The sequence below is a fragment of the Lathamus discolor genome, chromosome 13 (genome assembly GCF_037157495.1).
Source record: "Lathamus discolor isolate bLatDis1 chromosome 13, bLatDis1.hap1, whole genome shotgun sequence".
In the NCBI taxonomy this organism is placed as follows: domain Eukaryota; kingdom Metazoa; phylum Chordata; class Aves; order Psittaciformes; family Psittacidae; genus Lathamus; species Lathamus discolor.
This window is the reverse complement of record NC_088896.1, coordinates 4,698,893-4,713,679: the sequence shown is the minus strand read 5'-3', so window position 1 is coordinate 4,713,679 and position 14,787 is coordinate 4,698,893. Positions and strand designations below refer to the sequence as shown.

At 38.4% G+C, this 14,787-nt stretch overlaps 1 protein-coding gene across 1 annotated transcript in view; it reads right to left on the bottom strand.

Annotated features, from left to right (window-relative positions):
- TBCD (tubulin folding cofactor D) overlaps positions 1-14,787 on the bottom strand; it is a 123,445-nt gene that overhangs the window by 23,777 nt on the left and 84,881 nt on the right. Inside the window, exons 24-31 of the mRNA XM_065693733.1 lie at positions 12,448-12,479; positions 10,308-10,370; positions 9,815-9,891; positions 7,628-7,709; positions 4,928-5,046; positions 4,549-4,640; positions 3,683-3,823; positions 584-667 (exon numbers count right to left, since the gene is read on the bottom strand). Of these exons, the coding sequence (XP_065549805.1) occupies positions 584-667; positions 3,683-3,823; positions 4,549-4,640; positions 4,928-5,046; positions 7,628-7,709; positions 9,815-9,891; positions 10,308-10,370; positions 12,448-12,479 (690 nt within the window). The remainder of the gene's footprint in view (positions 1-583; positions 668-3,682; positions 3,824-4,548; positions 4,641-4,927; positions 5,047-7,627; positions 7,710-9,814; positions 9,892-10,307; positions 10,371-12,447; positions 12,480-14,787) is intronic.

The following is a 14,787-nucleotide window of genomic DNA, read 5'->3' as shown; positions in this document are numbered from 1 at the left end:
CCTTCCTCTGTATTGCCTTACTAATAATTCTGCAAAGAAGACAGTACATTTTTTCACATTCCAAATGAATGATGTGATGCTCTGGGTAAGAGGGCAAGTTTGCTTTCGATTTAACTGAACAATACTAGCAGGCTCCACAGAGGTGGCAAGTATAGACCAAATCACACTGATGCCCTGGACTTCAGAGGCAAAACTGCCCCCAGTTTCTCTGAACAGGGTCAGTCTCTCTGAAAAACAGATACAATATTCTCAGCATCTGTATGGGATTACGGTTGATGCACTTCTATCAAAAGTTCTGTTTCACTCAATAAACGAATCATAGAATGGTTTGGGTTGGAATGGGCCTTAAAGCTCATCCAGTTCCAACTCCTGCCACAGGCAAGGACACCTTCCTCTAGGGCAGGTTGCTCCAAGCCCTGTCCAACCTGGCCTTGAACACTGCCAGGGATAGGGCGGCCACAAATTCTCCAGGCAACCTCTGCAGTGCCTCACCACCTAAGGATACAGTATATAAGAAAGGCTTTCCTGTGTGGACTGGAATGTAATTATAAGATAAGACACAAAACCAGTACAAGTTGCATACATGTCGGCATCAATTAACTCTGCTTCGTTCTGAACCAGGAGAAGCGTCACTTCCATTAAACTTCTCATAGCAGCTTCACGCACCCTGTTGAAACAGAGGTATGTTAGAGCAGCTCTATCAGTATTTATTTAAAGAAATACATCAGCAGTTAAGTTAAACAGAGGCAAAAAATCAAAATAATTAAAGTGTTGACCTCTGAGAGCAGCTATTGTGTGTTGGGGAGGAAGAGGAGTGTGCACAACTGTACCACGAAGCCTACGAAGTGAAGCCCACATTGCATTGAGGGTACAACAATCATCCAAGTTTCCAGGCAAGCCCCTGCCTCACCATCTGAGTTTTTATTCTGGCATGATGTCATCAAGTTTGTTCTTAAAGAAGGTTAGAACTGACAGTGATGAGTAATATTTAGTGCACAAGTAGATGTGCTTAAACCTAAGTGCTCTGTCCCCTTCCTATCGTCTTCTAAAAAAGTCAACCCGTATTTTGACATTAAGAGATTTAAGCACTATCAGAACTGCCGTATTCTTGTAGATTTTCAAGCTTAGTATTTCTGACATTAAAAAACCTGTAACTTAGAATGGCTTCAATCTCTACGCTAAATAATAATTAGTTTTATGAAAAAGATTAAAGTAACACTAAGTTGTGCTTGAAGTGCATATTATCTGTATGGTGAAGATTTTCCGCCTTCAAAATGTCTAAATATGATATCAATATAAAAATAAGAGTGTAATGTCAAAAATTAATAGCAATACACTTGGTTTAAGCCACATGCCTTATCGATACAGGAGTTGTTAAAAGTAGTTTCTTTCTTAAGACATGGGCAACACCATGGCAGATACTCAAGTGGTTACACGATCCTGCAGAAGACCAGCACCAACACATTTATCACACCAGTAACCCATGGTAACGTCAACCTTTCTCAGTAATAATTATAAAATTGAAATATCAGAAAAGGTACAGCTGCCTGCTGTGAAAAGAAATAACCCTAATTTCCAAAGCCAGATGTAAACAGTTGTCTATGCAACCAAAACCTGGGTGGGACATTTGTTTTAATGGTAAAAAAGGTAAACTACATCATTTTTGACTAAGGAGCTTAACACGACTTTGACAAGCTTTCAAAGTATGTTTTCCTAGTTTTTCATGCAGTATCTGACTATTAGATACGCATGTCTAACACCTGTAGACAGATTGGACATGTCCCAGCAAACAATGCAAAGTTTGCATATGGAAAGTAAAGTTGGTTAAACTTTCCCACGATTCCATTGAAGACAGACAAAACTTACACACCAAAGACAAGGTCTCTCCAGAGCAATGGCAATTCTCCTCCTATCTTTCCATCTTAGTCAATGGATTAGAACAAACAGAATAAGAAAACATATTTGAGAGGCCACAAAAGTACTTAGCAGCCTGCAGTTTGCTATGAGAAAGGATTTCCCTTCCCCCTTTAATTTACGTGTGTCTTGCCTGGATTTTGGCTGGCATTGCCAAAGAAGCTTAAAAGGAATCTGCTGCTCAAAGCACATTTGAATTTTAATGGGTGTTGGGAATTTAATTTCCTCAGGATTTCTTTGAAATTTTCCACTTTGTAGAGTTTTGTTTTGTTTTTAAATTAAGACATAGACAGAAGGATAAACGGGGGGCGGGGGGTGGGGGAAGGGGGGTGTGCTAAATGAGAGCTGTCAGATGTGGAAGTTAACTTGAATACCTAATAAGTTAACTTGAATATCTAATTATACTTAGGTTCTTATCTACCTCAGTATCTTGCCTACTTTTGAAAGCAAAAAGCTTAGTATCTCCTCCCTTTCTTTAAGTCTCTACCCTATTTGGTTGCTTTTACATTTTCCTTCAGCTACACCTGTCTCTCCCTTGTGTTACTACATTGTCCAAGTGAGACCCATTTACCTCCCTCTCACTTCTTTGACAGCTGAGTAAGGATGAGAGGGAAAACCATGAATCCTTCTTCCCTTATGCGAGCTCTAATGACCTGCTCTTTATCCTTACTTGTTTGCATCCTCATTTCCTCTTCTAAGTATGAGATGCCACACACACCTACTTTTCTCTGATTTCTTATCCTCTGCTGCTATTTTCCTGTCCTGTGACAATTTTATCAGCCAAGGCTGAGAAGCTGGGTATCGTTACACAAATCAAGAAAAATACAGACACAAACACTAACTCAGGCTGATATAAGTAGGCTGGAGCATTCATCCTGTGTAATTTTCCAACATGTCTGTAAATACTGCAGTGAAGTACCCTAAAGGTACATGGAACATCCCCAATTGCAGCTTCTTCAGAAATTAAACACAAACCAGAAGAACAACAGAAGCCTCCATTGTGCTTTAGTTCATCAATTTAGAAACTGCCTTTTCAAATCACTGTTACTGAAAGACTACAGAGAAGTCAGATGAATTCTATATCATATATTGAATATTCTTTACATATTAAGAGAACTATGAAGACTGACGGATGTCACAAAAATACGACTGCTACAGACTTTATCTTATCCCTATTCTATAGGTTTCACAGTAGTAGCCACATTCCCACAGACTTATGATTTAATTATTGCAGTCTCATAGATGAAATCACTGGGCTTTTTGTAAGCCCAAAACTTACAAAAGAATCAGTAACAGCCCAACACAGTTCATAAGGGTTTTATCCATCTCAGACAGTCACTAGTCACTAACACGTTATGCAACTGCTCCCTCTCCTGGCAAAGAATCCCCACAACACGAACATACAATAGGAGAGTTAAAGTAGGAGTAAACGTGCTACATCAACGAAACAGAAGTTTAAAATCTCTGTACTTTTTATGACCAAATACATTCCTGATATTCACTAAGAGAAAATAACGTCATCCACAAAACCAGAGCAAGGCTGAACTTCAGTTTAAAACACAATAATCCCCATCTTCCAGGCAAGAGACAAATTCTTGTGACTTCTTTTCACTTTCGACTTCTCTTGCCCCAGTGTATTTCTACGTATACCCAAATCTCCAAAAGCTTGGAGCTATCTATTTCTGACACGTTTTGAAAAGACATCAGTTTTTAATTAGACAGCAAACATGACAGCTGTGGTTAAGTCTTAGTTTGTAAGGCATCTTACCATCCTCCAACATCTCCTCGGCTGTCTGTGGTGTAGTCAGTCACGCCATTAAGTAGAATAGCATAAATCTGAGCAACGTTATCTTTGCAGACATATTCTTCCTGGGATCCTTCTCCCTTTACACCTGCTGTCTGGCAAACCCTTTAAGAAGAGAAAATAAGTGGGAGAAACCACAGCACTAGCAAGGAGAAACATTAAGATCACAGCTTTGTTCTGTTGCTTAATAAAATTCCCTGACATACAGTATTCTAACCACCTGTAACATCTGCTACAAACAGGATAAAGAATACTTTTGAGCCTTCTGTGTCATATTTGACCTGAGGATTTATTTCTGATCTGTGTTCGGGTTTAAAGGAACACTGCCAAGGCTAAAAACTCACCAGATAAAGCAGATATTTAAAATAATCTATAATACTACAAAAAGGAACATGTTTAAATAACCACTGAGTTTCTGAACTCTCCTTAAATGAAGTAAGCGAGAAAAGGACTAATGCAATGTGCATTGAATTTAACAAACTTCTTCACATTATTAGGAAAGTAGAAAAAACATCTTCTTCCTCACTACAGTTCACTAAATTGCAGCCCATGAGAAAGGTGAACTCCAAAATACACTCTAGCTAGTCACTTAATTCGGTAAAAACCCCCACACCACCATCAGAGCTGTACTCCATCCTCAGGTGTGTGATCATCCTCTAATTCAAAGATGTACTGAATAATGGAGATGCACACAGCCCTGAAAACGTGTACATCATAGTGCAGCTGATTTCAGAAATCATGCTACAGACCCACAAGAGAAACCACAACGAACAGGAGAGAACTTCTAGAGAAAGAATGAGATGAAAAAAAAATCAAGATAATAAACATACTTTGCAATTGCTATGAGGGCATCTCTTCTGGCTTCTGCAAAGCTCACATTTCCAGGGGAAATTAAGGTAACTTCTTTCAAACCTTCCAAAACCTGGAAAAAATATATAAAATATATATATTTAAATCCAATGCATTATTTATGATGCTAAATTTAAATACAGAATTTAAATTTCCATTAACACTACTAAACTTTAATTGTCAGAATCTGTAACAAACTAAACCTGTGATGATTTTCTGGAGTTACTGTACATTAGATTCCAAACCTCCTTCAGAAAGACCTTTAATTATGATTATTATTATTAGTTTGATTACCACCATAGGTTTCATTCAAAATGCCCTGTGCCCTCTCTTGTCATTACAATGACCATGTTTTCTCACCTGCTGAAGCCTGCCCTTTAGCAGAAACCTTGGAAGAGCCCCAAGAGCACGTGAAAAGCCACAACGAACCATTTCCTCTGTGTTTTGTAGTTCTGAAACATACATTGTCACCAGCTCATCTAGAAAAAAATACAATTGCCGAGTGAAAAGCAGTTACCACATCAGTGTCCTTACACATGTGGCTAACAAAAAACTAAACCAGAAGATCCCCCGAACAGAGCATCTAGAAAATTTCGTAATTCATTAAGCTAAAATACAGAATACCTTGAATTCCCTACAGAAAAAAGATAAAAACTTTAAGATGCTCACTGTTACATGAATGAATTCTGATTTTCTAAATACAAAGTCAGGTGTTCAGGCAGACTAATCCAAGTCATTCAAGAGCAAAAAAAGGACAGTTATTTTTTTGTTATAAATCCGAAGTACAAGCACCAATTTCCATGCAAACACAGGGGAACAAGTTCTTTTGTATTTCCAGGTCATACCTTTCCATCATTAGACAAGTATTCTGTGTTAAGAAAGAGATGTCTTTGCATTTGTAAAGGTCAGTTATTCGAGAGTTTTCCCCTAGAAAAGTCCTACTGGACTGGGGGTTCAAACACACTCAGATCATACCTAACCAATGAGATAATTTCATATCACATTACAGAGAGACAAAAAAGTTGGGCTTTTTGCAGAGAAAGCTCAAAAAGAAGGGACCACTTTAAAGTATGGATGCTGTGCTCTGATGATGCACATCACTATGTGACAAAACAGGGACAAAACAAGAACAATGGTCTCTACAAGAGGTAGCAGACAAAAGGCACAAGAGTAAACTGAACCGCACATGGTAAAAGGAGCCTCAACAATAAAGTGATACAAAGAAAAAAATGAGAATGAATGAAAAAAATAAAAAGAAAAATGCCAGGAATCTGTTTTTCCCTTGTAGTTTTTTATCACCGATTTAACAGACAATACTTCCTTTACCAGCTTTTTTGGTCAATACATTAAATTCTTCTGTAAAATGCAGAGAAAAACAAGGTACTCCAGAAAAAGGGTAGTGGCTTTAAAATGACAGAGGGGAGATTTAGATGAGGTATCAGGAAGTTCTTTCCGTGAGGGTGATGAGGCACTGCATCATCAGGTTGCCCAGAGAAGCTGTGGCTGCCCCATCCCTGGCAGTGTTCAAGGCCAGGCTGGATGGGGCTTGGAGCAGCCAAGGTGTCCTGGCCCATGGCAGGGGTTGGAACTGGATGAACTTTTTCTAACCCAAACCAGTCTGATTCTATGATTCAGCACTTCACTGAATATGTACTTTTTAATCCTCATGGAAAAAGGATCACAGATCCCAGGACAATTATTTAATAGTGCCATTGCTTACTGTCATCTAAGATTTAAATGATTGAGCAATATTTGCTAGAGGAAGAAAGAATAGTTACCATAAGAAACTACACATTAATCATAACTCATGACTGATTTTTTTCTTGTTCTTTTTTAAATCCCTATGCAATAGGCAAGCCTCAACCAGTTCCTCACAGCAGGAAACTAGTTCCCTGTCCAGAGGTTAGCAATACCTTCACATAAGCATATGTATTATTTAAAACTTTCCTAACCACTGGAGCGTAAGGTAGAGTCTTGAGGCCATAGGAAGATGCAATGCTTGCTTAGACAGCAAGATGATCTTAGACAATAAGACTATGACAGTCTTCCCTGGGACTGATGTAAATTTAAGATTGACATTTTAGCCAAATGACATAAAATTAAGACATGACAACTAGCAAATGAACAGCTCTTCACTTGTAACTACTTCATAATTATGCTAGCGAGGGTAATGCAAACGTTAATATTCTTCTAAGAGTTTTCAGCTTCATAAAACATGGCCTATGAAGCGTCTACAATATTAATTCAATACAACCCATCCTGAAAGAATATTAAAAGAGACAGTCATCAAAACCAAACCAGAACACACTAAGACAGAAAAAAATAAAACAAAGAGAAAGTGAAAACAAATGGAGGTAACAGAAGTGATTCAATAAAACAGCAGTCTTACAGGGAGTGATTCAGAATGCCGAATCACTGACGTATCTTTTATTTGTGTTTTCATTTTAATCTGTCAAGTGATAGCGAAACTGGTTAAATTTTACCAATAAGCTTTTTTTCCTAATCCCCTTAATCATGTTTAGACCTGCTTTCTTACCTAAAGCACCTGCATTGTCATTGAATGTCTTCTACACAGGACCTTACACACATACATGCACATCAGACATTATTGGGAAGATGTTTAACAGTGGATTTCAGTCCCACAACACAGACAATTTAATGGTCATGAAATACATAAGTTTTTACTGGCATAGAGATGAAAATATTCATTTTTTTTTCCTGCAAAGTCTGCATGTGTAATGGCACTTTCTTTTTTTCATCATGTGTGGAAGAGGCTTTAGAGCAGTACAAGGCCAAATAAAAGCATGAACAAGACAGAGCTGACTAGAGATCTTTAAGAACAGCAAAACTTCCCAACACACAATTCTATTCTCTAAGTCATTTCAGAAAGCCTGCTAAAAATTTTTGCCTGTATTTCAACTGGTTTTATCATTCGTTCCTGAAGCATTTTAAGGTCCTTTAAAATTAGTGATGCTCCTCCCCATCCTACCCAGTACTTCCAAAGTGCAAGTTAGGTCCAGTCCAGTATTTTCCACCTCTACTGTAAACATGAGTCATTACCCTGTAGAGCTGAATCAGCTTCTCCCTTTTCATTGATGTAATACTCATTACAGAGCGCAGCCAGTGCAGAGACAGCAGACTCCTGCAACAAAGGCAAAACTGTGAACTTGATATATTTACACTAAGTTTATAGTTCATTATAACTGTGCTTAGAATTAAAGGGTTAAGGAAAAAGAGAGTGGATTTTCTTTAAAAAGTCCTTCCCTTCAGCCACTGACATTTACTTTCTTTTTATTTCTTCCTAATACTGGTTTAAGAACAGTTGAACAGGAAACCTATGCAAGAAAAACAAAAAACCAGATTTTACTCTTGTTTCTTTAACAGTACCAGTAAGCTGAATTAATATTCAAGAGATTAATGGCAAAGTATCAGCTGTATTTTCAGTTCAGCTAAAAGACCTACAGGATGTCACAATATTTCCAAATACAGAAGTCACTATTTCATCTTCAATGTATTGATGCCAGATTACAAGAAACAAACCAGAGGGGCAAAAAAACATGGACTGAAGGCTATAAACATAACCCCCGAACTACCCAGTATCACAATCCTTGTCTGTCAATCTTAATTGGTTTAGAAAGGATCACAGGTTGTGTATTATGCCTGAACCTCTAATCTTTAGAGTGGTTTCGGTCATGATTCAGAACACAAAACCAGTACAGCTGCTATTTCAAAAAGCATGTAACAAGTTTTCTCATAAAATTTATGGTTGAATTATACTTTTCCGCTAATAATATAATGCTGACCAAAATTATAATAAATTTGAGAGCATATAAAAACTATGCACTGTTCCATTCACATTAATAACAATACTTGTTAATACTCCTGTTCTCCAGGTACAAGAATATAGGAATCGTGTACAGCTTATTCATTCTGTCTTAAAGACACCTCAGATTTGTTCTCTATGCAAAACCAAGGACGTGGAAAAAAACCCATCAAGATTCATCTAAATAATATTGTAACTACCAGAGGCATTATAGTAGCAAAATATACCGAATTAGATAATTCTAATAGATAGATAATTCTAATAGATATATAATTCTAATAGATAAGTCCTGTAGATCAAGGAATCACACAATGATTTAGGTTGGAAGGGACCTTTAAATGTCATCTAGTTCCACCCCCCTACAACAAGCCAGGGACACCTTCCACTGTAACAGGTTGCTCATAGCCTTCACTTTTTTTAAAGAGAATAATTTTCACCTTAAATGCATGAAGTTACATTGGAAGAGTATCCTGTATGTCAGAAAAAAGGATGACTTTTCAATGTCTCGAGCACTGTCCTTAAAATTATTTCTTTCCAAAGTATATACAGAAATCAAGTGAGGATTCGTATTTAGTAAACACTGCTCAACAATAATTAATGTTAACCAAACAAGTCAAAATTCTCTAAAGTGTATAATTAATTCTTCTAAACTTGGTTTAGAAGGTCCACTCATAAGACATAAGACATACAAGCACTCTGAATAAATCCCTAATGCCAAAAGAATACTGCAGGAATTTGAATGTCATCTTTTAATTTTCTTCGGTGATTTGGATACTTTCTAGTCTACTCTGTCTTCCAAGGAAGACTTTAAAAGATGAGCTACCAGATATTTGCAATGCTTTTTTATCTTATTTTGAAAACCTAAGAAAATGAACACAATATGTTAAATTCAAATTTCTCTGTGATGACTGTAACAGGGAAGACAAAAATCATCTTTATAATTCACTAGAGCCTTTAAGAGTGTAAGATCAAACTCTCATGGTATTACATGGGAAAATTAAGATGAATGACTGGAGGGGTTAAGATCATGTACATAAAATAGCATGAAACATATCCATAAATGGATTTAATATTCAGAATTGGAGTAGCTCAAGAGCACAGTAAAAGGATTTGCAACAGAGTTTAATGGAAAAGTCAAGCACGCTGTTGCTGCCCACTGTGACTGCAGCAGCAGTCAATTACTTTGTCCAATGTACCCCCAAGAACAACTTTCATGATAGCTGTTAAAGTATTAATCAAAAACGTCCATTTGAATTTTGAGGAATTCAATTGTGGGATTTTTTAAATAACCCTTCTTGTCAATCTAAGGAACAAACATTCAAGAACCAATTAGATTCCATGGAAAATAAACCACCAACAGAAAGTGAAAATACTTCTAACTCTGTACTTCATGCGATCGCATGAAGAAGGAGAAACTACAGTACCTTTATATGCTGTCGTGCAGTGCTTGAAGCAAGAGTGAGACTTCTTAGACTGTCATTTATTAACCACTGCCAGCCAGCTGAAACAGTAAAGAGCATAAATGGTATTAAACCTTCATACTTCTTAACTTCAACATTCTGATTATTTTTTTACGAAGACCAGCAATTACACACACTGACATATTTCCTCGAGTTTCCAAAATAAACAAGGTTGTAATCCTCAATTAGTGTAGCTGTTCTGGTTTGGTTTACAACAGAGTGCAAACACTGCGGATGCTGAAAACTGACAGGAAAAAAACCCCATATTAGTAAACAGCTACAGAACAACTCCTCAAACGACATTCCCATCTGTGGCAGTATTTGTGTATCTTTTTGACATTTTTTTGTTAGGCCACCCAACCTCACTAATCCTGCTTCTTTCAAATAATAATTCGTTAATGCTTCAGTTAATGACTAACTGCAAAGACAGCGGAAGGTTATTTAAAATACAACATACCGATTACTGGATCTCCTCTAAAGGGCATTTTTGATAGTGACAACTTTTCAATTAAAGTGCAGACTGTAAAAAAAAAGTAAATTTGGTAACTGATAAACACAAACTAATGAGACATTGCAGCAATTCTGAAGATAAGACAGCAAGTTACATTAGCATTAATTTGAAATGGAAGAAAACTCATAGAAGGCCAAAAGATGTGAAATTAGGAACTGAAAGGAAATTACACTCGTGGTTCTTGCATACACAGTGCTGAGAACAGTTATCTGTTCTCTGACGAGAGTTAGTTCCATTATTCATGCAAATACATCGGTGCTATGTTTCCCCCTGCTCTACCATTTAAGGTGCACATGTACATATCAGCCACCTTTCTGTTTCTATACCAGTCTGTAAATGGCTCTGCAGTATTGTTGATAGTACACCAACTTGGACAAGGATAATACTACAGCCATTAAAAACTATTTAAATATATATGGAAGGTTTTCCTGCTTCTTATTAGCATTTTTTTGGACCTTTATGGAGTGGCATCTGTTCACTGCACAGAGCTAGGAGCTGTAAAACTGGATGCAGCTTTATTTCCTTTGATACTCTGAATACGAGAAAATGTCTTTTTAATAATTAAGTCCTTATATTTTTTAATCTAAGAATTTACATGAGTTCTAAGCTTACAAAACCACTTTCAGAATAGGGGTGGGTTTTTTTAGTGTTTCAAGGCTGGTTTTGGGAATAGAGATTAACAGAGTAAAAATTGCAAACTTTTACTGTACATAGATTGCACTGCTCGAATGGAAGCTCAGCACTTAGGTGAACACAGTATCCTTCACCTCCTAATGATCAGTTCAAATACAGCAGATCCCTATACATTCATATTCCCTATGTGACTGCTTTAGACACGGTGGAGGGTTGGTAGAAAGGAGGGAAAGGACAGAACAAGCTACCATATAACGCCACCTTTTTGTTTTCGCTCCTCCCACAGCCTAATCTTTGAATCTTCCTCTAGGCTCTGTACACAGTTCATCATCTTCCTCATTTATAATCAACTAACTGGGCTCCAAACCTACTCTTGAATTCAATCCTCACTATGGTAATACCACACAGCCAGGCTCCCTGGGCTCAAGCTCCGTTCTTTGTTCTCATATTTATTCACAGACAAGGTTAAGCACAGTGACTAAAACCAAGTCTCTTAGGGCTCCTCCTTAGCTCTCTATGCTTCTTTATGCTCTATTGTGGTTGAGACCATCATCTTCATTAGACATGCAGGCAATCTGTGGAGCATTTTCAATTCTTCTCTTATTCCACCTACACAGCAGTATCATGCCAAAATACTGTCATTTGTACTTCTCCAAAATCACAAAATATTCAGCTGCTTGAAAGCTAAAAGATGTTACCAAACCTATCCCTTCAGCCTGTATTATCATGTCACAGGACTGTAAACTCGAAGACTGCAGAAATCCTTCTTGCTCCATCACCCCTTTTATTTCATCTTGGCACTAAAACTCCTTTACCCGCTATGTTTGCATGGCTTCACACCTTCAAAGCCAGACTCTGCTACATAGTACTTACTTCATGCAACCCATGAGCAGGAAACCCAAGTTGGCATCATTTCCTTACCCACCCAGACTACCTGGATGGATACTTTTTCCTGCATTGCTGATCCTTTCCTTTTTATGGAGGTTCTACATATAACAATCTTCAGAATCCATGTGAACAACCTATCATATCTTCTGTGATACTACCCTTTCCACAAGCTGCTTTTATACGGTCTTTAGTCTTTCCGCACACACTTATGACGATAAAACCATTAGTTACATGATGGCATCTGCCTTAATGGACAGATTGTATCTCTTCTGGAGCAGAATTTGAGTAAATCAATGGAGGAAGAAAGTTCACTGTGTGCAACGATGGAAGGAGAGAATGTGTGACAATAAACCCAAGAACTATCTCCAACTCTCAGTTATTTGCAAGTGTGCTGGCAACCGAGGTTCTGGTATTCCTGTCTTCTGACTGGCCTCCAAGCTTTGTATTATTTTCATTACTGTGCCTGCTTTATTTATGCCTTCAACACAACATACGCAAAACAAACTGGAAAAGAGAAAACAGAAGAATTCATGACTCTGCTTTCACACCCCAGTGTGATACTTACCAGCTGGTCTCATCAGCTCTCCACCTAAACCCCTGCAAAGCAGAAAGAGCTGTCAGAGAATGACCTACCACAAGCAACCCAACTGTATTGCCAAGCGAGGAAAAAACCCTCAAAACCATTTCAGAATGAAAGCAGATCACACAATACCTGCAGGTTTGTACCTGACCAACTCTAAAATACTTCTTTTTAGATCAGCTGCTGTCTTGACTTCAGCTTGATTTATACAAAAGCTTCCTGAATACTCAACTTTCTTTTTGCAAAAATGTTGTCCCAGACTAATTTTTGATGTGAATAATTAAGACTCAAGTTCATTCTGCTTTCTTTTCAGTTGCTTCAGAAGCATTCCAAACCTGTGGGACTTGCCACAGGACTTTTCAGTCACACAGCCTCTACAAGCTTCTGACTTCTACAACTAAAAAGCAATTACATGCAATTTTTAAACAAAATCTACATTAAACAGCAACTTCATTCACAGTTGCCATTTTCACAAATGGTAACTGGTTTACTTCCTTGGAGAAGTTTCTCACCCATCTCTCTTCACCATCTCCTTCCCTGCTGAAGCCCTCTCCCAACTAATTTTGCATCCATTGTCACAAAAAAGGGGGCAAAACCCTCCAGGACATTAGAAAAGGGAGAGAAGCAAATGGCTCAAGATGCTTCAGACCCTCCTGAAGTGAGTGAGCGTTACACAAGGATGGTCTCTCAAGCTCAGGCTTACCCAGCCCAGGTAACCCTGCCTGAGCCTTAGCCTGGCTGCTGAAAGTGGTGGGAGGAGAAAGTCTGAACTGGGCAGAAAGTGGGCTGAGAAGCATCCTGGCAACGGCAGGGCCTGTTTCCATTCTTCAGTCTCTCGTGTCTCTGGGCAGAGAGGTTTCCTCACAGAGCTGAGCAGTATCTGCTGGTTACATGGATATCCCCACAGTGCCATGGGCACTGCTTGGGGCGTTCTGCTCAGTGTCACCCTCTGTGGCTTAATTTTTCCATTTTATGAACCTTTGACCCCTGCCCTTCCTTTGGATATTTCTTCCCTCAGCTCCTTATTCTTGTCTCCCTTCACTTTTGCTGGAATATTTCCTCCCTGAGGTGTGCCAAACCCTTAATCACCTGTTTGTATGGCCAAGCTCTGGCAGAAACTCCCAGCAAGGGGGAGGAACAACAAAGACTTTTTGTTTATTTGCTTGGTTTGGGGTTGGTTTTTTAAACCCTTTCTTCCCTCCTCTCCTCCTCCCTCCCCACAATAAAATTAGTAGCTATGCTCAGAAGGCAAACTTAGCAACCTTAACAACCCTTAGAACTTTGCTCTCCAGTTTACCCTTTTATATGAGCTTCAAAAGTCTAAACGTTTTAAACAAGTTTTTCCATTCCCTACAAGTAGGTGCCTCCTGCAACATGCACTGGGTTTTCGACTGCTCAACATTTGCATTGGTTTGACAGGTAATACAGAGACGCCAACTCCACAATATTCTCATTTGCCATAGATCAGCACTTCCTTTCATTGGGAAACTTTTGCTTTCGACTATCAATGTATGAAGCTCAAGGTAGTAATCCACAGCTCAGTTTATCATCATAGGAAGCAAGCACAGATTCCACATCACCATGCTGATAAGGTCTTCGTATTATCTACCCCACCTTCCTGCCATGTTGTCTGCTCTCCAGCTTCTAAACAATTTAAATTAGAGAAGAAAGAAGTGATGCAAGGAGTCGAGACAGAGGCAAAAATAGAAGAACGATGTGGCAAGGCCTGCTTCCTCCTCAGCATTTCTTTTTCCTTCATTTTGTCCTCACCCATTCCTTGCCTTTTGTCTGTTGCCTTACTGCAAATGAGTATAAAATAATGATCTTGTAAATTTGTTTGGTGTGCAACAGAGTCTGCTGATGCAAGGATTCAGATACGGACTTCTGTGCAAACTACAAAGCAAAAACTGAGTCACAAAGGCTGCTCTTCTCCACTTCTGCACACCGCCAATAAGGAAGTCAGGCCACTTAGAGCTACTCTTATGTTAATAATTTGACAGCTATCCCTTCCTCTGGCATTACATCAACTCAATTTAATTTCAGAGTTTAGAGCTTCACCAAAGACTGCTGTCCCTGTGCAAGAATGAAGCACGGTGACAGTGACTTGCACAGTAAGATTTCCATGCAACACAGAAATTAATCAAATCCATCTCTGAAGGCACTGCAATACTGTGCGTTCTCCTCTGCAAAGCTCTTGAAGTTATTTCTTGCCTGCACACCACAGTATGGCCATCAATATATCTGCAGTTTTCTCCTTTTCCACAGCTCATATATATTTCAATTTCAAGAACTGAGAATTCTATCAGAATCCTACATCTTCCCTCA